This window comes from Loxodonta africana, chromosome 14, assembly GCF_030014295.1.
Source record: "Loxodonta africana isolate mLoxAfr1 chromosome 14, mLoxAfr1.hap2, whole genome shotgun sequence".
In the NCBI taxonomy this organism is placed as follows: domain Eukaryota; kingdom Metazoa; phylum Chordata; class Mammalia; order Proboscidea; family Elephantidae; genus Loxodonta; species Loxodonta africana.
The window spans coordinates 17052669-17079570 of record NC_087355.1 but is presented as its reverse complement, the minus strand read 5'-3'; the positions used below and the strand labels follow the sequence as shown (position 1 = coordinate 17079570).

Genomic DNA, 26902 nt, shown 5'->3' with positions numbered 1-26902 from the left:
GCAACTTGAAGAGGAATGGTGTTGCATTCATTGTCAAAAAGAAGGTTTCAAGATCTATCCTGAAGTACAACACTGTCAGTGATAGGATAATATCCATATGCACACAAGGAAGACCAGTTAATACAACTATTATCCAAATTTACTCACCAAGCACTAGGGCCAAAGATGAAGAAATAGAAGATTTTTATCAGCTGCTACAGTCTGAAACTGATCAAACATACAACCAAGATGCATTGATAATTACTGGTGATTGGAATGGAAAAGTTGGAAACGAAGAAGGATCAATAGTTGGAAAATATGGCCTTGGTGATAGAAACAATGCTGGAGATCGAATGATAGAATTTTGCAAGACCAACGACTTCTTCATTGCAAATACCTTCTTTCACCAACATAAACGGCGACTATACACATGGACCACATGGACCTCGCCAGATGGAACACACAGAAATCAAATTGACTACATCTGTGGAAAGAGACGATGGAAAAGCTCAATATCATCAGTCAGAACAAGGCCAGGGGCCGACTGTGGAACAGACCACCAATTGCTCATATGCAAATTCAAGCTGAAACTGAAGAAAATCAGAGCAAGTCCATGAGAGCCAAAATATGACCTTGAATATATCCCACCTGAATTTAGAGACCATCTGAAGAATAGATTTGATGCATTGGACACTAGTGACCGAAGACCAGACAAGTTGTGGAATGACATCAAGGACATCATCCATGAAGAAAGCAAGAGGTCACTGAAAAGACAGGAAAGAAAGAAAAGACCAAGATGGATGTCAGAGGAGACTCTGAAACTTGCTCTCAAACGTCGAGCAGCTAAGGCAAAAGGAAGAACTGATGAAGTAAAAGAACTGAACAGAAGATTTCAAAGGGCATCTCGAGAAGACAAAGCAAAGTATTACAATGACATATGCAAAGAGCTGGAGATGGAAAACCAAAAGGGAAGAACACACTCGGCGTTTCTCAAGCTGAAAGAACTGAAGAAAAAATTCAAGCCTTGAACTGCAATAGTGAAGGATTCTATGGGGAAATATTAAACGACACAGGAAGCATCAAAAGAAGATGGAAGGAATACACAGAGTCATTATACCAAAAAAAAAAAAAAAAAGAACTAGTTGATGTTCAACCATTTCAAGAGGCGGCATATGACCAGGAACCGACGGTACTGAAGGAAGAAGTCCAAGCTGCTCTGAAGGCATTGGCGAAAAACAAGGCTGCAGGAATTGATGGAATATCAATTGAGATGTTTCAACAAACAGATGCAGAGCTGGAGATGCTCACTCGCCTATGCCAAGAAATATGGAAGACAGCTTCCTGGCCAACTGAGTGGAAGAGATCCATATTTATGCCTATTCCCAAGAATGGTGATCCAACCGAATGTGGGAATTATAGAACAATATCATTAATATCACACACAAGCAAAATTTTGCTGAAGATCATTCAAAAACGGCTGCAGCAGTATATCAACAGGGAACTGCCAAAAATTCAGTCTGGTTTCATAAGAGGACGTGGAACCAGGGATATCATTGCTGATGTCAGATGGATCCTGGCTGAAAGCAGAGAATACCAGAAGGATGTTTACCTGTGTTTTATTGACTATGGAAAGGCATTCAACTGTGTGGATCATAACATTATGGATAACGTTGTGAAGACTGGGAATTCCAGAACACTTAATCGTGCTCATGAGGAACCTTTACATGGATCATTAGGCAATTGTTTGGACAGAACAAGGGGATACTGATTGGTTTAAAGTCAGGAAAGGTGTGCATCAAGATTGTCTTCTTTCACCATACCTATTCAATCTGTATGCTGAGCAAATAATACAAGAAGCTGGACTATATGAAGAAGAACAGGGCATCAGGATTGGAGGAAGACTCATTAACAACCTGCATTATGCAGATGACACAACCTTGCTTGCTGAAAGTGAAGAGGACTTGAAACACTTACTAATGAAGATCAAAGACCACAGTTTTCAGTATGGATCGTGCCTTAACATAAAGAAAACAAAAATCCTCACAACTGGACCAAAAAGCAACATCACGATAAATGGAGAAAAGATTGAAGTTGTCAAGGATTTCATTTTACTTGGATCCACAATCAACAGCCATGGAAGCAGCAGTTAAGAAATCAAAAGATGCATTGCATTGGGTAAATCTGCTGCAAAGGACCTCTTTAAAGTGTTGAAGAGCAAAGACGTCACCTTGAAGACTAAGGTGCACCTGACCCAAGCCACGGTATTTTCAATTGCATCATATGCATCAGAAAGCTGGACAATGAATAAGGAAGACTGAAGAATTGACGCCTTTGAATTATGGTGTTGGCGAAGAGTACTGAATATACCATGGACTGCCAAAAGAACGAACAAATCTGTCTTGGAAGAAGTACAACCAGAATGCTTCTTAGAAGCAAGGATGGCGAGACTGCGTCTTACATACTTTGGACCTGTTGTCAGGAGGGATCATTCCCTGGAGAAGGACATCATGTTTGGTGGAGTATAGCGTCAGCAGAAAAGAGGAAGATCCTCAACGAGGTAGATTGACACAGTGGCTGCAACAGTGAGCTCAAGCATAACAAGGACTGTAAGGATGGCTCAGTACCGGGCAGTATTTCGTTCTGCTGCGCATAGGGTTGCTATGAGTCCGAACCGACTTGACAGCACCTAACAACAGCGATAAGATGAGCATAACTTTTTAGTTTTGATGAATTTATCTGTTCTTTTATGTTCAGTGCTTCTTGGTTCTAAGAAATCTTTGCCTTAGAATATCATGAAGATATTTTCCTAAATTTTCTTCTAACAGCTTCATGGTTTTAGTTTTTGCATTTAGGTATGATCCATCTCAAATTAATTATTGTGTATGGTTGTAAGGTATAAGCCAAAATTCATTTTTTCCCATATACCAGGTGGTTGTTCCTCCGTCGTTGGTTGAAAAAACTTGGCTTTCCACATTGACTTGCTTTGGCATTGTGGTCAAAAATCCATTTCTGCACTCTCGTTAGGAGAGGCACTATGCCAGGTACCTTCAGCATCGCTGCACATTCCTACTGGGTATGCCAAATGTGCAATGCCCTGACTGCTTTCTGCTCAGTCCATATCTGTCCCTATCTTTGTGAGTTATAAATTTGGCCCAAGCAAAGTCATGTGTTAGCACAACTTAGAACAAAGGTTAAAACTGTGCATTTGCACATTAAATTCCTCTGCTTTTTTCATAAAACTGAAATGAGAAATGTCATTTATTATAACTTCTCAATTCCTAATACTGTTAAGAAACTTCTTGACAACGATGAAACTGTAGGTTAAATAAATGAAAAATAATTTGAAAAAAATTCTTTACCTGATTGGAGTTGTTCAAGTTTATCTTTTTTGTGTAAAGATAAGTCTCCTGTAAAGCAGATACCACCTTTAGCTAGCAAAGCACTGCCAGCTTGAATGCTAACTGCTCCAGTTCCATACTTATTCCTGGCTAGGGTAGGGAAAATTTCAGAAGAGACTGGATGATGTATACCACGGGGTACAAGGTTTATAGTAAACTTCAAAAGCCTAGGGAAAAAATTAATTTATTCATTACTATTATTTAATATTTGACTTTCAGAGGTCATAATACATTAACAGCTCCAAAACTCAATGTTTATTGAACACTTGTGATAGGCCAACTAGGCGCTAGAGATAAAAACACATGTCAAGACTTCGTCCTTAACTTGGAAAGCTCACAGCCTAGGAAGAGAGACATAAACAAACAAAGAAACTAAAACTCAATGTGGTAAGGACTGAAATAATGTCTTGAGAATATGTATAAACCAAAAAAAGCCAAAGTTGTTACTGTGAGTCAATTCCAGCTCATAGAAATCCTATAAGACAGGGTAGAACTGCCCTTGTAGGGTTTCCAAGGCTATAATCTTTAAGGAAGCAGACTGCCACATCTTTCTCCTGTAGAGTGGCTGGTGGGTTCCAACTTCCGACCTTTCGGTTAGCAGCCTAGTGCTTAACCACCGCGCCACCAGGGTTCCTTGAGAATATCCATAAGGGAGTATTATTTCTCCTGAGAAGGGAGTCAGAGAAAGCTACAGAGAGATGCATTTGAACTGAACCTTCTTCTTTTTATGGATTGCTTTCTTTTGCTCATTCATAGTTTTTGCATTTAGGCTTGCAAATGGCTTATCATGGCTGCCCCTGCTTCCTATATATCATGGCAATGCTTCATAATCCTTTTGGTTTCTAACCTCTTTGCTAACTGCTGCTGATTGCCTCAGTCTCTTCATTTCTCAAATTTAAATTTTTAGAAAGGAATATGATTAGTCTAGTTTAGCTTTAAAATTCTTGCCACAAAAATAGCTTGCTGGAGTAGCAGGATACAAGATAAACATACAAAACTCATAGGGATTCCTATACACCAATAAAGAGAACTACAAAAAGCAATACCATTTATAATAGCCCCTAAAAAAAAAAAAATACTTAGGAATAAATCTAACCAGGGACATAAAAGTCCTATCCAAAGAGAACTACAAAACACTACTGCAAGAAACCAAACAAGACTTACAAAAAATGGAAAAAACATACCATGCTCTTCGATAGCTAGACTCAGCGTTGTGAAAATGTCAATTCTGCCCAAAGCAGTCTACAAATACAATTCAATCCCAATCCAAATACCAACAGCATTCTTTAATGAGACAGAAAAACTAATCATTAACTTTATATGGAAAGGGAAGAGGCCCTGGATAAGTAAAGCACTATTGAAGAAAAAGAATAAAGTATGAGGACTCTTAGAATTGACCTCAGAACTTACTATACAGCTGTGGTAGTCAAAACAGCCTGGTACTGGTACAATGACAGACATATTGACCAGTGGAACAGAATTGAAAACTCAGATGTAAATCCATCCACCTACGGTCACCTGATCTTCGACAAAGTCTCAAAGTCCATTAAATGGGGAAAAGACCTCTTTTTAACAAATTGTGCTAGCAAAACAGGATATCTATCTGTAAAAAAATGAAACAGGACCTATACCTCACGCCATACACAAAAACTAATTCAAAATGGATCAAAGACATAAATATAAAACCAAAAAGTATAAAGATCACAGAAGAAAAAATAGGATCAACACTAGAGACCCTAATACACAGCATAAATAGCACATAAACCATAACCAACAACACACAAACACCAGAAGATAAGCTAGATAACTGGGATCTTCTAAAAATTAAACACTTAAGCTCATCAAAAGACTTCACCAAAAGAGTGAAAAAAGGACCTACAGATTGGGAAAAAAATTTTGGCTATGAAAATCCGACAAAGGTCTAATCTCTAAAATCTATAGAAAAATCCAGCACCTCTATGACAAAAAGACAATCCAATTAAAAAAAATGGGCAAAGGATATGAGCAGACACTTTACCGAAGAAGACATTCAGGCAGCTAACAGACACAGGAGGAAATGCACAAGGTCACTAGCCATTAAAACCCAAACCAAACCTGTTGCTGTTGAGTCGATTCTAACTCAGTGACCCTATAGGACGAAGTAAAATTGCCCCATAGGGTTTTCACGGAGTGGCTGGTGGATTCAAACTGTGGGCCTTTTAGTTAGCGGCTATCATAGATTGAATTATGTCCCCCCAAAAATGTGTGTATTGGTTTGGCTGGACCATGATTCCTGGAATTGTGTGATTTTCCTATATGTTATAAATCATGCCTTTATGAGGTTGATGAGGGACAATGGGTGGCAGTTGTGTTAGTGAGGCAGGAGTCTGTCCACAAGACTGGATTGTGTCTCGAGGCAATCTCTTGAGATATAAAAGAGAAGCAAGCAGAGAGACGGGGGACCTCATACCACCAAGAAAGCAGTACCAGGAGCAGAGCGCGTTCTTTGGACCCAGAGTCCCTGCATGGAGAAACTCCTAGTCTGGGGAAAGATTAATGAGAAGGCCAACAGAGAGGGAAAGCCTTCCCTTGGAGCTGATGCCCTAAATTTGGACTTTTAGCGTACTTTACCGTGAAGAAATAAATTTCCCTTCGTTAAAGCCATCCACTTGTGGTATTGCTGTTATAGCAGCACTAGATGACGAAGACAGCAGCTGAACTCTTAACCTCTGTGCCACCAGGGCTCCTTAAAAAAAAGCCCTTAGAGAAATGCAAATCAAAACTACAATGAGATACCATCTCACCCCAACCAGGCTAGCATTAATCCAAAGCACACAAAATAATAAATGTTGGAGAGGTTGTGGAGAGACTGGAACACTTACACACTGCTGGTGGGAATGTAAAATGGTACAACCACTTTGGAAATCGATTTGGTGCTTCCTTAAAAGCTAGAAATAGAAGTACCATATGATCCAGCATGAAAAGATATATGCATACCCATGTTCACTGCAGCACTGTTCACAATAGCAAAAAGATAGAAACAACCTAGGTGCCCATCAATGGACAAATGGATAAACAAATTATGGTATATACACAATGGAATACTGTCCAACAATAAAGAACAATGATGAATCTGTGAAATATCTCATAGCATTGATGCATCTGGAAGGCATTATGCTGAGTGAAATTAGTCAGTCGCAAAAGGACAAATATTGTATGAGACCACTATTATAAAACAAAAAACCAAACCCATTGCCGTCGAGTCTTAGCAGCCGTAGCACTTAACCACTATGCCACCAGGGTTTCCCCACTATTATAAGAGCTCAAGAAAAGGTTTAAACACAGAAGAAAATGTTCTTTGATGGTTACAAGGGAAGGGGAGGGGTATTCACTAATTAGAAAGTAGCCAAGAATATCTTAGGTAAAGGGAAGGACAACACACAATACAGGGAAGTCAGCACAACTGGACTAAATGAAGCTAAGAAGTTTCCTGAATACAACCAAACACTTGGAGGGACAGAGTAACAGGGGCAGGGGTTTGGGGACCATGGTTTCAGGGAACATCTAGGTCAATTGGCATAACAAAGGTTAAGAAAATGTTCTGCATTTTGGTGAGTGGCGTCTGGGGTCTTAAAAGCTAGCAAGTGGCCATCTAAGATGCATCAATTGGTCCCAACCCACCTCGAGCAAAGGATAATGAAGAACACCAAAGACACAAGGAAAATAATTAGCCCAAGAGACAGAAAGGGCCACATAAGCCAGAGACTCCATCAGCCTGAGACCAGAAGAACTAAATGGTGCCCAGCTACCACCAGTGACTGCCCTGACCGGGAAGACAACAGAGAGTCCCTGATGGAGCAGGACAGAACTGGGGTGCAGAACTCAAATTCTAGTAAAAAGACCAGACTTAAGGTCTGACTGAGACTGGAAGGACCCCTGAAGACATGGCCACTGGACTCTCTATTAGCCCAAAACTAAAAAACCGTTCCTGAAGCCAACTCTTCAGACAAAGATTAGACCGGACTATAAGACATAAAATGATACTTGTATAGAGTGCGCTTCTTAGTTCAAGTAGATACATGAGACTAAGTTGGCAGCTCCAGTCCAGAGGTGAGATGAGAAGGCAGAAAGGGACAGGTGCTGGTTGAATGGACACAGAAAATCCAGGGGGAAAAGAGGAGGGTGCTGTCTCATCATAGGGAGAGCAACTAGGGCCACGTAAAAATGTGTGTATAAATTTTTGTATGAGAAACTAAGTTGAACAGTAAAGTTTCACTTAAAGCACAATAAAAAAAAAAAACTGTAATGAGATACCATTTCACCCTGACATTTCTGGCATGAATCAAAAAAACAGAAAATAAACTCTCATGCACTTCTGCTGGGAATGTAAAATGGTACAACCATTTTGGAAAATGATATGGCACTTCCTTAAAAAGCTAGAAATAGAAATACCATATGATCCAGCAATCCCACTCCTAGGAATATATCCTAGAGAAGTAAGAGCCATCACATGAATAGACATATGCACACCCATGTTCACTGCAGCATTATTCACGGTAGCAAAAAGATGGAAACAAACCTAGTGTCCATCAACAGATGAATGGATAAACAAACTATGGTACATACACACAATGGAATACTATGCAACCATAAAGAACAATGATGAATCTGCAAACCATCTCACAACGTGCATGAATCTGGAGGGTATTATGCTAAGTGAAGTAAGTCAATCACAAAATGACAAATACTGTATGAGGCCACTATTATAAAAACTCATGAAAAGGTTTACAAACAGAAAGAAACAATCTCTGGCAGTTACAAGGGAAGGAAAGGGTGGGAAGGGAAAAACACTAACTAGACAATAGGTAAGTGGTAACTCTGGTAAAGGGTAAGACAGTACACAATACTGGGGAAGTCAGCACAGCTTGACCAAGGCAAAGTCATAGAAGCTTCATAGACACATCCAAATTACCTGAGGGTCCGAATTATTGGGCTGAGGGCTGGTGACCATGGTCTCGGGGCACATCTAGCTCAACTGGCATAACATAATTTATAAAAAAAATGTTCTACATCCTACTTTGGTGAATAGCATCTGGGGTCTTAAAAGCTTGTGAGTGGGTATCTAAGATACTCCACTGGTTTCACCCTGTCTGGAGCAAGGGAGAATGAAGAAAATCAGAAACGTAAAGGAAAGATTAGTCCAAAGGACTAATGGACCACGAGGACCACAGCCTTCACCAGACTGAGTCCAGCAAAACTAGATGGTGCCCAGCTACCAGCACTGACTGCTCTGATAGGGATCACAATACAGGGTCCCAGACCAGACCTGGAGAAAAACGTAGAACAAAATTCTAACTCACAAAAGACCAGACTTACTGGTATGACAAAGACAAGAGGAACCCTGAGAGTATGACCCCATGGACACCCTCTTAACCCGGTATGGAAGTCACTCCTGAGGTTCACCCTTCAGCCAAAGATTAGACAGGCCCATAAAACAAAACAAGACTAAAGGGGCACACCAGTACAGGGGCAAGGACTAGGACTAAAAGGTTGATAATACCTTTTGAGTATTGTTACAATTTGATGTTGAGAGAGTAACATCCTGAGGATGACAGAAGGTTCACGTTTGGAACCCTCCCAGACCTCACCCTATCTGAGTCTCCATTTGGCTTTTTTCTTGGAGCAGGGGAGGGTGGAGAGGGGTCAGGAGGACTAACATATTGATTCTAAACTATAAGAAAATGCAGAGGAGGAGCCAGCATGGCACTACAGACAGAAGCACCACACTGTCCCTCCATGGCAAAGACCTGAAAAACTAAGTAAAACAGACAATTGTCAGTCCTGGAACCCTAAGTGTCAAATGAAGGGAAGAGAACTCAGCCAAGCACCAAATGGAATAAGAAACTGACAGAGAACAGAGAGCTAGGAGAGATACAAGCAGAAGTCCCCTCTCAGCTAACGCACTGCAGATTCACCATCTTGGACTCACATAGAAGATTGGTGAACAGGGAGTATGGGAAAGCAGCTTCACAGAGTTCCCAGCAGAAGACAGAACACTCAGTAAGCAGAGATACACTCTTTCTGTGCCCTTCGCCCCAACTATTCTTCCCCCTGCTAGGCCTCCACCATTTCCCAGTGGGCCAAGCAACTGAGTCCTGGCAGGCACTGGCTCTGCTACTTGGATTTGCCCCACCCACACCGGCCAGCTCCTTCAGTGCCATTTCTTTGTTGCTGGCATTGCTTTTTTCAGCTTCTTTTGGTTTCTTCCCTACCTTTCACCTCCTCCCCCTCCTTCCCCTCAAACACTTGGCTCTGTGTCCATCTATACTTCTTCTTGACAGGCTGTGAAGTGCCGCTTGGCTGGGGAACTGCTTCCTGGTTGGCGCAATCATGCTGGTGGGATCCACAGGGCCTTTTTGTTTGTTTTCTTTTTCTTTTCGCAGCCTGGGAGCCCCTTCTAGCCACGCTGTACTGAGCAGCTTGCAAGCCACTTCCTAGGTCTGCACACCTGTGCCAGTGAGCTCCCTGGGGGCCTTTTTTTTTTTTTTTTCTTCCTTCATTTCTCATTTTCTCATCTCTATTTTCCTTCCTTTCCTGTCTCCTGAATACCTGGCGCTGTGTGCCATCTCTGCCACTTCTAGCCAAGCTGTACCGCAAGGCTAGAGAGCCACTTCCCCAGTCTGCACAGCTGCACTGGTGGGATCCCTGGGGGCTTTTCTGTTTTTTTTTCTTCTTTCTCTTTTTTCCTTTTTGTTTTTCTCCGTTTCTCAGTTTTTCATCTCTCTCCACTAACCTTCTTTTCCTGTCTCTTGAATACCTGGTGCTGTGTGCCGTCTCCACCCCTTCTATATGGCCTATGCCCTGAGGCCTGGGAGCTACCTCCCTGGTCATTGGTGGGATCCCTGGGGGCATTTCCTGTTTTTTTTAATTTTTATTTATTTTTCTCTTTTCCTTTTTGTTTTTCTTCATTTCTTGGTTTCTTATCTCTCTGCTCCAATGGCAAGATCGCTCAACACTCTTTTGTTTTGTGCTTTTGGCTCCTGTTTCTCTCTCCTCTCTCTCTTCTTTCCCATATCCGTCTTAGCTCCACACATCACAACCTCCCCCCTCCCTGCTGCCTACCTGCACCATGTGCTGAATATCACACCCCTGTTTAATAAATCTTTGCCTCTTGGTAAAGGACAGAACATCTAGAAAGAAACTCAATAATGATACAGAAGATCTAAATGTCACAATCAGCCAACTCGACTTCATAGACATATACAGAACACTCTACCCAGCAGCTGCAAAGTACACATTCTTTTCCAATGCACATGGAAGGTCTCCAGAATAGACCACATCTGAGGCCACAAAGCAACCTTAACAAAATCCAAAACACTGAGATAATATAAAGTATCTTCTCTGATCACAATGCTATCAAAGTAGAAATTAACAACAGGAAGAGCAAGGAAAAAAAAATCAATTACATGGGAACTGAATAACACCTTGCTTAAAAACCACTGGGTAATAGAAGAAATCAAAGATGGAGTCGAAAAATTCCTAGAATCAAATGAGGATGAAAACACATCATACCAAAATCTTTGGGACACAGCAAAGACAGTGGTCAGAGGTGAATTTATAGCAACAGATGCACACGTCAAAAAAAGAAGGGAAAAAATCAAAACACTGGCTACTTGTCCGGGGTCTTAAAAGCCTGTTAACGGCCATCTAAGATACTCCACTGGTCTCACCCCTTTGGGAACAAGGGAGAATGAAAAAAACTACAGACTCAAAGGAAAGATTAGTCCAGAGGACTAATGGACCACAACTACCACGGCCTCCAACAGTCTGGATTCAGTACAACTAGATGGTGCCCAGCTACTAACACTGACTGCTCTGACAGGGATCATAATAGAGGATTCCGGACAGAGCTGGAGAAAAATGTAGAACAAATTTCTAACTCACAAAGAAAAAAAGACCAGGCTTACTGGCCTGACAGAGACTGGGGAAACCCTGAGAGTATGGCCCCCAGACACCCTTTTAGCTCAGTAATGAAGCAACGCCTGAGGTTCACCCTTCAGCCAAAGATTAGATAGGCCCATAAAACAAAACAAGACTAAATAGGCACACCAGCCCAGGGGCAAGGACTAGAATGCAGCAGGGGACAGGAAAGCTGGTAATAGAGAACCCAAGGTCGAGAGGGGAGAGTGTTGACTTGCCACGGGGTTGTTAAACAGTGTCACAAAACAATATGTGTACTAACTGTTAAATGAGAAGCTAGTTTGACCTGTAAACCCCCATCTAAATTTCAATAAAGGGAAAAAAAAATGAAAAAGACCTAAAATAATTTTTTTTTAAATCTTACAAATGAGGAATAAAGTTGAACCACCTATTTTAAGGCTTAACCTAGAACTAAAATTATCAAGGCAATGTGATATTGGCGTAAGTATTAGACCAACAGATCAAAGTACACATACCAGTCTGATTGATTTTCAACAATGGTACCAAAGCAATTCAAAAGAAAAATAAAAGGTTTTTCCACAAATGGTATAGAAAAAATGGATAAATTTACAGGAGAAAAAATGACCCTACTCCTTTCTCACACCACGTACAAAAATGACTTGAGATGGAAAAAAGACCTAACATAAAATGAAAACCATAATGCTTCTAGAAGAAAACAAAATAATATCTTCATGTCCTTTGGTTAGGCAAAGATTTATTAAACAGTGAACACTAAACATAAAGAAACTAATAAATTCGGCTTCATCAGAAGCTCATCAAAGGGCACTTTTGTGTGTGTGTAAACCTTTTCATGTTTTTTAATGTAATTTTTACTGTGCTTTAAGTGAAAGTTTACAAATCAAGTCAGTCGCTCACACAAAAACTTATATACACCTTGCTACACACTCCCATTTACTCTCCCCCTAATGATACATCCCACTCCCTCCCTCCACTCTCTCTTTTTGTGTCCATTTTGCCAGCTTCTAACCCCCTCCACCCTCTCATCTCCCCTCCAGGCAGGAGATGCCAACATAGTCTCAAGTGTCCACCTGATCCAAGAAGCTCACTCCTCACCACCATCCCTCTCCAACCCATTGTCCAGTCCAATCCATGTCTGAAGATTTGGCTTCGGGAATGGTTCCTGTCCTGGGCCAACAGAAGTTCTGGGGGCCATGACCACCAGGGTCCATTAAGTGTGGTCTTATGAGAATTTGGGGTCTGCATCCCACTGCTCTCCTGCTCCCTCAGGGGTTCTCTATTGTGTTCCCTGTCAGGGCAGTCATCGGTTGTAGCTGGGCACCATCTAGTTCTTCTCGTCTCAGGATGATGTTAAGTCTCTAGTTCATGTGGCCCTTTCTGTCTCTTGGGCTCGTAATCATCTTGTGTCCTTGGTGTTCTTCATTATCCTTTGATCCAGGTGCGCTGAGACTCATTGATGCATCTTAGATGGCCGCTTGCTAGCATTTAAGACCCCAGACGCCACTCTTCAAAGTGGGATGCAGGATGTTTTCTTAACAGATTTTATTATGCCAATTGACTTAGATGTCCCCTGAAACCATGGTCCCCAGACCCCAGCCCCTGCTACGCTGGCCTTCGAAGCATTCAGTTTATTCAGGCAACTTCTTTGCTTTTGGTTTAGTCCCGTTGAAAAGGCACTTTTAAGAAAATAAAAAAACAAGCTAGAGCCTGGGAGAAAAACACCCACAATACCTATATGTGACAAAGGATGTGCATCCAGAACAATCCAATTTAAACAGTGAGCATAGGATTTGAACAGGCACTTCATAACAGAAGATATAGGAGTAGCCAATAAGCACACGAAAAACAGTTCAAATCAGTAGTAATCAGGGAAATGCAAATTAAAACCACAATGAAAGAGCATTTTACAGGCAAATGGATAACATGCTCAGCTAACTGAAAGGTTGGAGGTTTGAGTGCACCCAGAGGTGCCTTGGAAGAAAGACCTGGTAATCTACTTCCAAAAAAAAAAATCGGTCTTTGAAAACCCCATGGAGCACAGTTCTATTCTGACACACATGGGGTTGCCATGAGTTGGAATTGACTCTATGTCAACTGGTTAGAATGGCTGAAATGGAAAAGACTGACAACCCCAAATGTTGGTGAGAATGGGACCGACTGGAACTTTAATACATTGTTGATAGGAATGTAAAATGGTACAGCCATTTTGGAAAACTGACAGTTTCTTATAAAATTAGATACACATCTACCTTATAACCCAGCAGCTCCACTCCTAGGTATTTACAAAAGATAATGAAAACATATGTTCACAAAAAAACTTGTACAAGTTTGCTTACAGTGGATTATTCATAACAGACAAAACATGGGAAACCCAAACATCCATCACTAGGAGAATAAATAGTAGTACATTCATAAGATGAGTAAAAGAAACAATGAACTATTGATACACAGAACTGAATGACTCACAAAAACATTATGCTGAGTGAAAAGGGCTAGACCCAAAAGAATAAGCACTGTATGATTTCATTATGTGAAGTTCAAGAAAATTAGTCTGTGGTGACAGAACTCACTTGTGGATATGGGAACTGACTGGAAGAGTCAGAATGAGGGAACTTTCTGGGGTGAGGAAGATGTTCTGTATTTTACTGTGGAGGTTGTTACATGCATTTGTCAAACTCATCGGACTGTATACTTAATATCTGATTATTTCACTATATATAAATTTTACCTTAAAGAATACCGTAAGAAAAGTCAAAAGGCTAATGACAAGTAGGAAAACAACAAAGGCCTTAATTTATAAGCGGTATCACAAATCAGTAAAAAATAATGTAAATAGAAAAACGGACAGTAGTCAAGAATAGCCTGCTCATCGAAAAAGAATGCAAATGTTTAATAAGCTCTAAATGATGCTGAAGCTTACTCCCAATTAAACTAAAATTCCATATTCCACACATCAGATGGCAAGATTTAAAAGTCTGATAATACTCCGTGTTGAGGCTGTGAGGAAACAAATACACTCATGCTCCATCAGTGGAAGAATAAATTGGTGCAATCTGTACCAGTCAGCACTGTATCACATTGTCAGTGGCAATGTAGTTTCAGCAAAACATCATCTGTCCAATTAAGTTAATGTTCATTTGAATTTTTTTTTGTTTAAAATCCATCCTATAATTTTGGTTTTAGAATTTCATACAAGATATTAATATGAGGAACTTATTACTAGCTGGGAATCCCTAGGTGGTGCAGTTAACAAGCTCAGCTACTAACCCAAAGTTTGGAAGTTCGAGTCCACCTAGAGGTGCTTTGGGAGAAAGGCCTGGCAACCTACTTCTGAAAAATCAGCCGTTGAAAACCTTATAGAGCACAATTCTACTGTGACAAACTGGGTTGTAATGATTTAGAGTGGGCAACTGAATTCCTAGCTTTGTGCACATTTATGTAGCCTTTTCAAAGGGTATTTGCTAGTGGGGAGCCCCAAAATGCTGTGTAGAGGCTCACTGCAAGGTTAGGGTGATGTTCCCCCAAAATAGTAATTTTGGAATTTTTGACAGAGGTTTATTTGGATACAGGTGAATCGACATTTGAATGGAATCTTTCAGATTAATGAGAAAATGACTTCACACTTAGCGGGGAGATTATTTAAAAATGAAAACAAAGTACAAAAGCAGAACACTGAGCTAGGAAATGGTGGAAAAGGAAGCCTAGGAAAGATACATTTATTTGTAAAGGTCTGAGAAGGGAAATTTATTGAAATTTTGAATGATGAGACTTGCTGAAAGCAAATATCCTATCTCTCGATTCATGTTTTGAAAGTTTTGAACTTCATTAATAAAAACTGATTTAAATACTCATACTGCTCAGATATATTCTAAATATTTCTCTTGTAGTAACGCTCATAAAAAAGATTTATACAAATCTTTATAAATACAATTTATAATTTCGAATCTGTCACATATTTTACCTGTCTACAAGTAGAGTATCATTTGTTATAATCAAAATATCTAGGCAATCTTCCACTTCCTTGTTACGATCACTTGTCTGTACTAGGCTCATCAACAAACAGAGTTTGAGCAAATTATAAGTCCCAGGAGGAACAATGTGTGATGCAAAGATGTTGGCAAGTATTGCTGTAAACTTCCAGCGTGAGCTGGATGTCAAGGAGAGAAGACACCTGAAGTTGTCGCTAATTCCTGAAGAAACTGAAAGTAAATATTAACACATATTAGGAAGGATTTTAAAACAAGAAGAAAATAACATTGTAGATATCTATTCCACTTATCTAAAATATTATCAAGTGATAGTTCTTTTAATGCCATATTTGTTTCCTTATAATGGAATTATAATTAGTGGTCACTCTGGCCTATCATTTCTATCCCAGGGAATGTAATAAAAGGAAGTAGTCACCCAGCGTGTCCATACAGATAGGCTCTGTGTAGTTGCAAGCAAATCCCTAATTCTCCTTTTAAGACATGTAAGCAAAGCCAGGGGGCATTGGTGGTTCAGTGGTAGAATTCTTGCCTTCTGTACAGAGACCCAACCAATCCTGGGGATGGCACAGAACCAGGAAGCATTTTATTCCATTGCGCATGGGATCGCCATGAGCTGGGGGCAGTTTCACGGCAGTTAATAACAACAAAGCAAAGCCAGATCATGAGGCTCCCATATTGCTGTTTGAGTCAATGCTGACTCACGGCAAACCCACGTGTGCAGAGTAGAACTGCTCCACAGGGTTTTCAAGGCTGTGACCTTTCGGAAGCAGATCTCCAGGCCTATCTTCCGAGGTCCCTCTAAGTGGGTTTGAATAGCCAACATTTTAGCTGGTGGTTGAGCACATAACCATATGTATGTGTGCACCAAGTTCTGCTACCAAATCAATACATTCTGAAAGTCTTCATAGCAGAAAACATTAAAAAGCTCACTAAAATGTCTATTGTCCACCAGTAATTTCTTTCTTCAGCATTTTTGTTCTTTTAAGGGGTTTTCTCTTCAAGATAAGCAAAGGTATCTAGAATCCACTTGCATTTAAATTCAATTTGGGCCCCTATTACTGCAGCTGATTATCTATTGATTCCAAAAAATCTTCGTTTAAGATTTAATTGGCCTTTCCTACATTTAGGCATTTGTGAGCCAAGTTAAAAGAGTAGGCCTGCTCTCTGCTTTTGTTCACTTAATGCCTAATTATGCAGGAGTTGTTAAAGAAAATTACCGGTAATAAAGGAGACAGTTTGCTCTTCACGTACCTTACTCTTTTGTCTTATTTCTCGATTGGTTGAGAATTCAGATGGGAAAAGGATGCTATTTTATTGGTTTTTTCCTCTCACACTCCAACAGTTACTTAGCATTGCCTTAGCTAGAGAATAAAGGGTAATGTAGAAAAAATCTTTGACTAATCTCTAACTCTTGGCATACTGAAATATGTCTCATTGCTAATTATAAAGAACCAAAATAAGGATTAACTCAAAGAAGGCAATCATGGCTGCCAGGAAAGTTCTCCAAAATTATCTTGTTTTATTTTCTTTATAGCACTTATTATATTATAAAATTGTCTTATTGATTAGTTTATGTGTTTATCGACTGTCTATCATAGAATTTAAGTCCCATGACAGCAGGAACCTTAACTGTTCTGTTCACAACCGTATCCCTAGTGCTTAGAAGAGTGTCCAGTGCATAGGCAGCCAGTCATTATTTGATGAACAGACTGAACGATTTATGACACTAGCATCTTCCTTACCTCTTGGATTGCAAAAAGTGATGCTGTTTGCCTCTACACAGACAGCAGTTTGTGAGGTTTTGACACAGGTCGGAATTCCAATAATTTTATACTCATTTCCTATACTCATTTTATTCACCGATTCATCTAAAATTGTTAAACACAGAAGAAAATATCTGTTCATTAAATGAAACTTGTACATGATCATATGGTTCAAAGATCCAGAGCCAGTAATAATTCAGTAGTTGAGTTAGTAGTAAACTATTTAATTTTGTTTATTATAATACCCATATAGAATGGCAATATGACACAACATTATTGCCGATAAATTTTGATACTTACATGCAATGATGAATTAACTTCCATAAATATGTAATATAGCAACTAGATACTCTCTTATAATCAAAAGGAAAAAAGTCATTGTATATAATATGAAATATCTTTGCATTAAAGCACAAGGAATGTTAATTAAAACAAATGTGTAATTAGTAATTCCATTTGGGAAGAAAATAATTCTAAAAGCCACCACTCACTGTCGACAATGCAAGCAAGATGCTTTTACATGCATTATCACTACCTGTAAACTGTGTAATAGGTATTATTATCTCCAGCACTGAGTGGTTAAGTGACTTGTAAAAGGCTAATAACTAGTAGGTGACTAGAACTGAAACTCACATCTAGGTCTGCCGGTCTCCAAAGTCAAAGTCTTGCACTTTTCTCTGTTCCTCTCTTACATTGCCAGATTGGACAGACCTTTTGCACAAGCTCAAATTTTATTGGGAAAAAAAAAAAAACACTAAAAATCTTGATCTTCCATTCCACAGTTTGAATTTGGATGGTTGTGAAGTTATAAAAGACAGATTTACAAAGAGGAGCAAGGATTCATTTTCCTCTGTGAAGAAGATCAAAGAGTGATTTCTATTTTTTCTTTCTATCTTTCTTTTTGGCCCTAGAGAGCATACTGGTATAACATGTGACTCTGAAAGGGAAGAAGCAGGCTTAACATCTGAAAAGTAAAAATAAAAAACAATAAAGCAAAACCAACCAAACAAGAAAAAACCCAACTAAAGGATGCAGAACGAATTCCAAGAGACAATAAAAACAGAGACTATCATCTCTCTAAATGAATAATTTTTCACCTGCTCCGTGGAATCTTACAGTTCAGTGGCTGCATCCTGAAGTGAAGGAAAAGTCAAGAGGAAGGCTGGGAAGTCTAGGTATCTCTTCCCATGCCAACTCAAAAAGGCCTGCTTTTATTAATTTGATTTTTTTCTATTTATTTGAGTTCTATGTAAGAGTTTATTTGAAGAAAGGCTTTTCTACTAAAATATAAGTTGATTAGCTACTTATTTTTTTATATTGCAATCTATAGTTTAAATAGAATATACCAGTAAACCCAGTGCTGTCGAGTCTACAGCATATAGTAAAGTAGTTAAAAGCACAGACTTTGAGGCTCTGGTACTTACTAGCTGTGTGACCTTGGGTGAGTTGCTTAATATCTCTGTGCCTCAGTTTCCTCACCGTAAGCTAACAGTAGAGCCTACATTATAGGGTTGCTATGACTAAATGATTAATATATGTAAAAGTATACTTAGTAATTGCTATATATAAAATTTACTTTTTTGGTTTTTTTTACTATCATCTGAGCTCACATGTCTACCTTGACCTTGTCAAACCATGGGGAAAGAGTTCTTACTTGAAACTCTGCTTTCCTAACACTTGAGTTTCCTCTACCTGATTTATATGTAAGATGTCTCTTTTTAAACAGTTTAATTCCTTCAATTTTAGTCAAAAGGAGGGGGCTGACCCCTATCCTCATTTTCATTGTTCTGGTTTCTCAGTGAAGACTCACCTCTTCCCTGAGTGAATGATCCTGATAATGATTTCCTCCTGCCTGTCAGACCCTGTCTCCCACAGATCCTTACCCGTGCACCTCGCCACAGCCCACCATTAGTCAGTGTTCATTCATTCAACAGATATTTTTGAGCCTATACTTGTGCAGTAAAAAAATCAAGTCCCTACCCTCATGAAGCTTATATTCTAACACAATATTTACATAAGACACATACACATAGAATAATGGGAGATCATTACCTTAAAATGCCTGTGATCTCAGGACATATCACAGTGCTCGGGACATAGTCGATACTGGTAACTTTTTATTTATTTATTTTGGTACTGGTATCTTTTTAAGTGAATGTTGTATGAATGAATGGATGAATGAGTAATACATTAGCTAAATATGACTTTTTAAAAACACTCAAGAATAAAAACACTTATGATTCTTAAACACCAGGTTACAGAAGTATCATTCTATATTAGTATAAATAAATCAATTCAATATTTTATAGCAATTTATTTTAAGTTCAAACACAACTTACTCACCTCTCAGGAAAATTGTAAGAGATTGAAACCTAAATGGCTGGTTGTTAGAAACTCCCTGAAAAGCACAAAGTGCCTTTGCAGTAATTACTTCAACAATCTGTTTATCTTAAGGCAAAGGACAAAAAATAATTAGTTATTGGAATACAGTCAATTTCATTTCCACATTGAGATATCAAACACTATTTTAAAAACTGTAATTACAAAATGGAAATGCATTTTTACCACCAAGTACTCTAAATTTTCTGTCTTCTTGAAGTGAAGAAGCGCATAGATGACACAAGAAGTCATTTCTGACTGTTGCAGATTCTGTAGCACCAGGCACGTGCACTCTTATATATTGAAATCCTGAAAGAAAACAGCAGTACGCTAAATTTGCTTCCAAGTTCAGTCATCCGTTTTTAATTAGTTTAATTCAAAGTATAATTAATTCAGTTTTGCATGTGCGTTCAGAGCGGTTTAATTAATTTATTGCATGCCTCTTTCTTGTCAGGGATTGTGACATGGATGCTTACACAGATAATTTTAATACATGGCAATTACAATGACAAAACCAAGAAAAAACCGAGCCAGTTTCCATTGAGTCAGTTCTGACTCATGGTGACCCCAGGTGTCTCAGAGTAAAATTGCCCTCCATAGGGTTTTCATGGCTGTGACCTTTTGGAAGAAGACTGCCAGGCCTTTCTTCTGAAATACCTCTGGGTGGACTCAAACTGCCAATTTTTCAGTTAGTAGCCCAGAACTTAACCCTTTGACAGAGGTATTCGTTTACAGAGTGCAGAGACAGAATAGAGGAAGGACATCCAACCCAATGAGAGGTGAGGATGAATGGAAAAAATTCCCTGTAGAAGGACTGAACTAAACTTAAGTCAAAAGAATGAGAAGAAGACATTACATGGAGAGAGGACAGCACGAGCAAAAACAGAGTCATGAACTAATGTGTGAGAAGAACAAGTAGCTAAGCGTTACGGGAGTACCTGTTGTTAAATGGAACCAAAAAGAAAAATATTTCAAGATTATACAAAGTAAATGTATAAACATTAGGGCACACCGAATTTTATTCCATTCTTTCTATTCTGTGAACATTTCATAATGAATGGTAACCATGATTTAGGATTAAATAATACATTGCTCAATGGTTTGATTTTATATTCTAATATTTACCTTGTGAAAGAGGGCATGCTTCATCTGAACAAAGGAATCTTGCACCCTGTGTGTACTTGGTTACAGTTGTCATTGCAATCACAATTCCTTGCATCACATAAAATCTTTGAGATGTATAATCGAGTGGAAACTTGCAAAGATCAAGACCATAACTTGGCAGAGGAGGTAAATGTGTTAATTTCAGCACTATATTAATCTAATAAGAAAATAAAAATGGTATTAATAAAAACCGCAGATCCAATTGAACTTGCATTACAATTAACAAAAGTATCTAAGTGTAGAGTAAAGGAAATCAAGTAAATGATTTAGGGATCAAGGTTTTAAGCATAAGAGGAGAGATACAAGTATAAAATTTAAAAAGATAATTAAAAACCTTATAATTTTACATTTTAATCAGAAATATCACTATGAACTCATTTTTTTCTTAAAAATACACATCTCCTGGCTATATCCACTGATAAGATTTATAAAACAATGACACCTCAATAGCAATAAACACTCTTAGAGCCCAGATTGTGATCTCCATGTATCATCTCTCACTAAAAGTTATCAGAACCCCTTGGGAGAAACGGCTGATTCTGGGTCTGGGGCAGAAAATGTAACACAAGGATCTGGGACATCTTCTTGTTCCAGAAACCAAGGGAGCTATAAAAAACTAATGGTGGAGGGCTTTCTGGTTCAAGTTAGACATCTATGCACATAGGAGGGTAGGGAGTGCCTTTTTGGGACATGGTAGCTCCAAGTTGGTAACCATCCCAGACCTCGCCTAAACTATGCGCCTCTTCGTTTTTATCCTTTTTGCTATAATAAAACTATTATAATCAGAACTCCCAAAAAGTTACATAATTAATGAAATTCATATTAATGAAAACAAAAGACCATGGCTTTCATCTTTGGTGCCTTCTCTCTTGTATCATTAACTCTGAGGGAAGCCAGCTGTCATGTTGTGAGGCGGTCTGTGGAGAACTTCATGTGGTGAGGAACTGAGAGAGGCCTCCGGCCAATAGCCAGCAAGGGACTGAGATCTTTCAACTATAACATGAGTAAGCTTAGAGGTGGAGCCTCTCCTAGTTCAGGCTCCAGATAAGACTTCAGCCCTAGCCAACAGCTTGATTACAAATTCATGAGAGAGCTAAAGACAGAAAATCCAACTTAGTTACTCCCAGATTTCTGATGTACAGAAACTGTGATATAATAAATATTTTTTGTTTTAAGCCTGAAAAAACCCAAGATAGTGGGATTGTGTCAAAAGGACACAGGAACAAACTTGAGACTCCCAATGACCCAAAATAGGATAATATAAACATCAAAAAGAATAACAGTGATTCATTGAAACATTTCAGATACATAAAAGTTCATGAATTCCTAGTGATATTAATTTTTTTTTTAATTAGTCATTGGTCATCATTGGAAGCTGCTAGGATTTTAACTCATTACTCTCTGAATATTGATAAAGAGAAAGAATCAAACATTTATCCTGCCTTTCCTGTACAAGGTATATTTCAGGGTAGCCAAATAGTTGACAAAAATTTCTCTCGTAGAATAATTTCAGTTAATAAATTCAGAAAGAATGCTATAATTAGAAAATCACAGATTTTTAACTCCTAAGGGTTTTTTTTTTTAATTAAATAATGGATCTAGGCAATGATTATTAGTGGCTGCTAAAACCATCAGGTGATGGGAAACTCTGTAATGAATTGATCAAGCTGACATCACCTGAACCCACCTATCAATGGTGGCATTACTAAACGTGGCATAAGAGATATAATAGCCTTCTTGATGTAGCGCAGAAGGAAATACATGACACTAACTATGATGGATTCTCATCAAAAGAAGTTAAGCCTGAATCTAAGCAAGTCTTTAGAGCCAACCCCCATTTTATAGAAAATTCGGGGCACAGAGGAATAAGTTAAATAACACTACAAAAGAAAGCAGACAAATCCAGATTGTAAGACATTTTACAGGACAAGTAATTTCTTCAAAAAGTCAATGGTATAAGAACGGGAAAGAATGGTATAGATTAAGAGATTTAATGAGACATAAGAACCAATTATAATGTTTGTACCTTGTTTGGACCTTGATGTGAACAAACCAACTGCTTTGGGGAAATTTAAATATGGACTACATGTTAGATGATACAAAGGAATCATTGATATTTTTAAGGGGTCATAATGGCAATGTGGTTATATAAGAAAAATGCCCATATTTTTTAGAAGTAGATCCTGAAGTATGCAGGGGTAAAATGACAGAATGTCTGGCCTTTGGCATTGATGATGCAGGTATGGCAAAATCTTGTAAACTACTGACTCTGAGTGGTAGGTATACGAAGTTTCCTTCTATTATTATCTTCCCTTTTGTATATGTTTGAAATGTTTCAGTATAAAAACACTTAATGTTATAAGTAATGATATAGGAAGTAAAGATATGTGTAAAATATTCCATTGAACTTTGAAAAAATTTAGTATAATTTTTAATAAACAAAGTAATCTATGACTATAAAAATATTTATGAGTCATTTTGAAAGTATTATACCTTAGTTTTCTTCATTAAACTAAAACTTACTTGAGTTTCAGTCTGTAATTGTCCAATTAATGAAAGAGTCTTAATAGCAATAAAACACACCTGTGATTTGAAACAAACAAAAAAGTTACCAAAAATTCCATGTGGCATAAAATTATTTCTTTCTTTAACTTACTGACTGAAAAACTTGAGCAGCTTTCAAGGGCTGGTGTAAAATGTGATTTCCAAGTTCAGCATCTAATTCAACAACATCAGAGGGATTTATTAAAATATTGAACCGATAGACAGCATAACTTTGTTTTGAATCTGTAGAAATAAACAATTCTAAAAGTCAGTATAGTTACATGTAAGAATTTATTTTAAAGTTTCTAAAATAAAGTTACTTTGCTGAACATACCATTGTAATACTTGCAATCTTCAATAAATTTTTGGAGGCCTCCACTTCTGTCAAGATAGATAAGAGCTGCCTCTTTCATTTTTAGATTTGACATTATCTCCTAGTTAATTATGCTTCTCTATTACTAACTGATTAAATCACTGTTGCTAGTAAATAAGTACAGGCAGTGCAACTCACAGAAAGGATGAGAAAACCTAGAAATTAAAAAAAATTAAATTTTACTTTTAAGTAAAGACCTCTGGTAAAACATTACAAACTATTAAAATTGAGGGTGAAATAAAACTAGTCAAAATACTAATTTAAAAAAATTCCTAACCAAGGGGAAATAAAGCTTTGTCTTCTTTTGCCAAGTAACATTTTTATCAACATATGTTACAGAATCCTCCACAAGACAACAAACTGAAGAACAGGAGCTTGCTTCAAATATTACTTTACAGAGTAGATACTTGAAAAAATGCTTGTTGAAATAAACATATCGGACAGCGAGGTCCATTTTTAGGTATTGTTTTTAAAAACAGAAAGTGGTAAAAACTGTTTCATAAGTTCAGTCTAAGTAATAGGGTAGTGGAAGGAGTACTAACCTGGGAAATCAGAAAACGTAGTTCTAGACTCAGCACGTTTCCGGGTTGCTTTGGGAAAATCACCTGACCTCTGTTGGCTCAATATCTTCATCTGCAGGAAATGAAGGGGTTGTTTAGATGATTAAGAACTCTTTCCAGCTTTAAACCTTGTGTCAGTGACCACATTAAAACATTAAAATTCATTTAAAGACAGTAAACGTTAATTGCGAACAATACATGCCAAGCATAAAATGATTATGATTGGATTTGGCCTTCAAGGAGTTGCCAATTAAGAGAAGTCAGAAATAATGACTAATGTATTTATTCGTTATCAAATACTTACTGGCTATCCACTAGTTATCAGATACTAGACTGTCCTAGGCATAGTCCAGGATACAAAAATGGGTAAAATATGGTCCCTATTCTTCAGAAAGTATCCAGTGAAGGACATCAAACACATAAACAATTACAGTATAATGTAATGCTATAACAGAAACATGAATATACTAGGGAGCACAGAAAGAAAAACATATATGAAATATTTCACAAAATTTGGAGGTCATGCTAATATTTTCTATAATCACATCTAGTTTTAAGACATTTTGATTGAGTACAGTGGGGTCACAGAGAAGTTAAGAATTCTACTTTAAAGGTGACATTTGATAGGTGAGTAAGATCTCACTAACTGGAGGAGAAGGAGAAGAGGAGAAAGTTTCCCAGAGATAGGAGTTACCCCTCCCCCCAATTAATATTGTTTCACCCAATTATCAGTCCTGCTCTACTGGAGCACACCCCCTACTACCTGGAGTCCAGACCATTTTCCAAAGGAAAGTAATTTGAGACTGTCCTTTTCAGTATTTAATAGGAGTGAAACCTCAGAGTTTATTTCTCTGTGGCCACAAAGTCAATGATCTTAAAGTGTATGTTGTGTTCAAGACATCTCATCCCTGCTACATTGCAACATAGGTTTCTGGGGCTGGATGAAGGGGGGCTATTAATAATGAAATGGTTGGGGAGACTAGATTATGAAAGCTCTTGAAATCTGTGATGATTAAAGGGAAGCCATCAAGGGCTTTTTTTTTTTTTTTTAAAACAAGGGAGTAACACGGTCAGATTTTTATTCTGGAAATCAGTGCCTGCTGCCAGTGTGAAATATGGATCAGAATCAGTTTCTAGCTACTGCAGTAGTGATGCCCTGAATTAAGGGATTAAGAACCGAATGGAACAAAGGAGATGGATTCCAAACTTTTAAAGATTTCACGCTGGACCTGGTGACCAGCTTGTATAATATGGAGAAGTGGTCAAAGGATAACTGAGTTTTTAATACGGGTGTGGGTAGATGATGTTGCCCTAATGGAAATATGAAATCCAGGGAGAAGAGTAGGGAAATGACAAGGAAAAATTCATTTGAGGTATGTTGACTTTGGCGGGCTCCTGGCACACCCAAATGGATCCATCCAGCAGAGTGACATAAATCACAGCCTGGAGTTCAGAACCATAGAAGCATCTAGAGACAAAGCTCCGGAGGTCACCTGTGTAAAGCCAAAGTCCTGAATAGTGGATGCACTTTCAAGAATGGGAAAGTGGGGAAAAGGTCACGGAAGGCTGTGAAAAAGCATTTAATACGATAACTGGGATAAAATTTTCTAAGCCTTCCCACAGCCTACAGAACTCCAGCGTTGGTTCACTTGCAACAGGAGTCAATTCTTGTCTTCTCCGCTTGTGAGGGGACAAGAGCAGGAAGGCTGAAAACACCTCACAACCAAAGAGCATGAAAGCGAGTCAGGCCTCACACCCTGGAAGACAGATCCCATCCAACCACAGCCGCAACCTCCCCTAAGGCTGACCTCACAGCTCTACACCCCGCAGTGAACTCTACCCGCGTCACACCAACCCAGCCTGACCGCCGGCGCGCGCCGCCTGGAGACGCCACTTGAGAGAGCATTCCCCCGCCCCCTCACCTGCGCATGCGCGTACCCGTAGGCGGTGCGGGCGCTGGGGCTGCCGGGAAACCCACCGAGGCGCGAGGCTGGCCCAGTGCACTGTTCTGTCGGTGTAGTGCAATAGCTGTGTCTGTGCTCAACAGCTTTAGGTTTTTTAACCGTTGTTCCCTCCTGCAAGGCAAAGAAGATATAGGACATCCTTTGGCTTTCATTGTTACCACAGACCAGGGTGTTGATGTTTGTTTAAAAGCTTAAAAATTTTGCTGGTGGGAATTTAAAATGGTACAGCCCTTTGGAAAACAATTTGGCATTTCCTCAAAAGGTTAACCTAGAGTTACAGTATGACCCAGGATATTGTAAATGAAATGAAAACATTTGTCCACACAAAGAAGTTAAGAATGTTCATCATTATTCATAATAACCAAAAAGTGAAAACTCAAACGTCCATCAATTGATGAATAGAAAAAATGTTATATGTCCAGGCAATGAAATACTTAGCTACAAAAAAGAATTAACTGCTGATACATGCTGCAATATGGTGGACTCTTGAAACCATTACACTAAGTGAAATCGCCACACACACACATTGTATGATTCAGTTTACAAGAAATGTCCAGAGTAGCCAAATCCATAGAGACAGAAAGTCCATTAGCGGCCCAGGGAGTGGAAGGAGTGAGAGGAAATGAGGCAGTGATGGATAAAGAGTACAGGTTTCTTTTGGGGGAGATGAAGTGTTCTAAAATTTCGAGAATTATATCTTAATCATGCTATTACAAACAACAACAAAGGCACAAAACTTAGAAACTGTGCCGACCCTTCCCCAGTTAGTATTACTTTATATGATTATCAATCCTGTTTCATTGTATGGGGCATGGAGATGTGGGGGAGGAGGGGCTTGGGAAGGAGAGGAG

The 26902-nt window shown here is 38.8% G+C and overlaps 1 protein-coding gene across 1 annotated transcript in view; it reads right to left on the bottom strand.

Annotated features, from left to right (window-relative positions):
- The window catches only part of MCMDC2 (minichromosome maintenance domain containing 2), a 38653-nt gene extending 15071 nt beyond the window's left edge, over positions 1–23582 (bottom strand). The window contains exons 1-9 of the mRNA XM_003408337.4: positions 23489–23582; positions 23267–23397; positions 23134–23193; positions 20572–20767; positions 19633–19755; positions 19411–19515; positions 17047–17172; positions 15277–15514; positions 3339–3544 (exon numbers count right to left, since the gene is read on the bottom strand). Coding sequence (XP_003408385.2) covers positions 3339–3544; positions 15277–15514; positions 17047–17172; positions 19411–19515; positions 19633–19755; positions 20572–20767; positions 23134–23193; positions 23267–23397; positions 23489–23582 — 1279 coding nt within the window. The remainder of the gene's footprint in view (positions 1–3338; positions 3545–15276; positions 15515–17046; positions 17173–19410; positions 19516–19632; positions 19756–20571; positions 20768–23133; positions 23194–23266; positions 23398–23488) is intronic.
- Positions 23583–26902: the final 3320 nt, after the last annotated feature.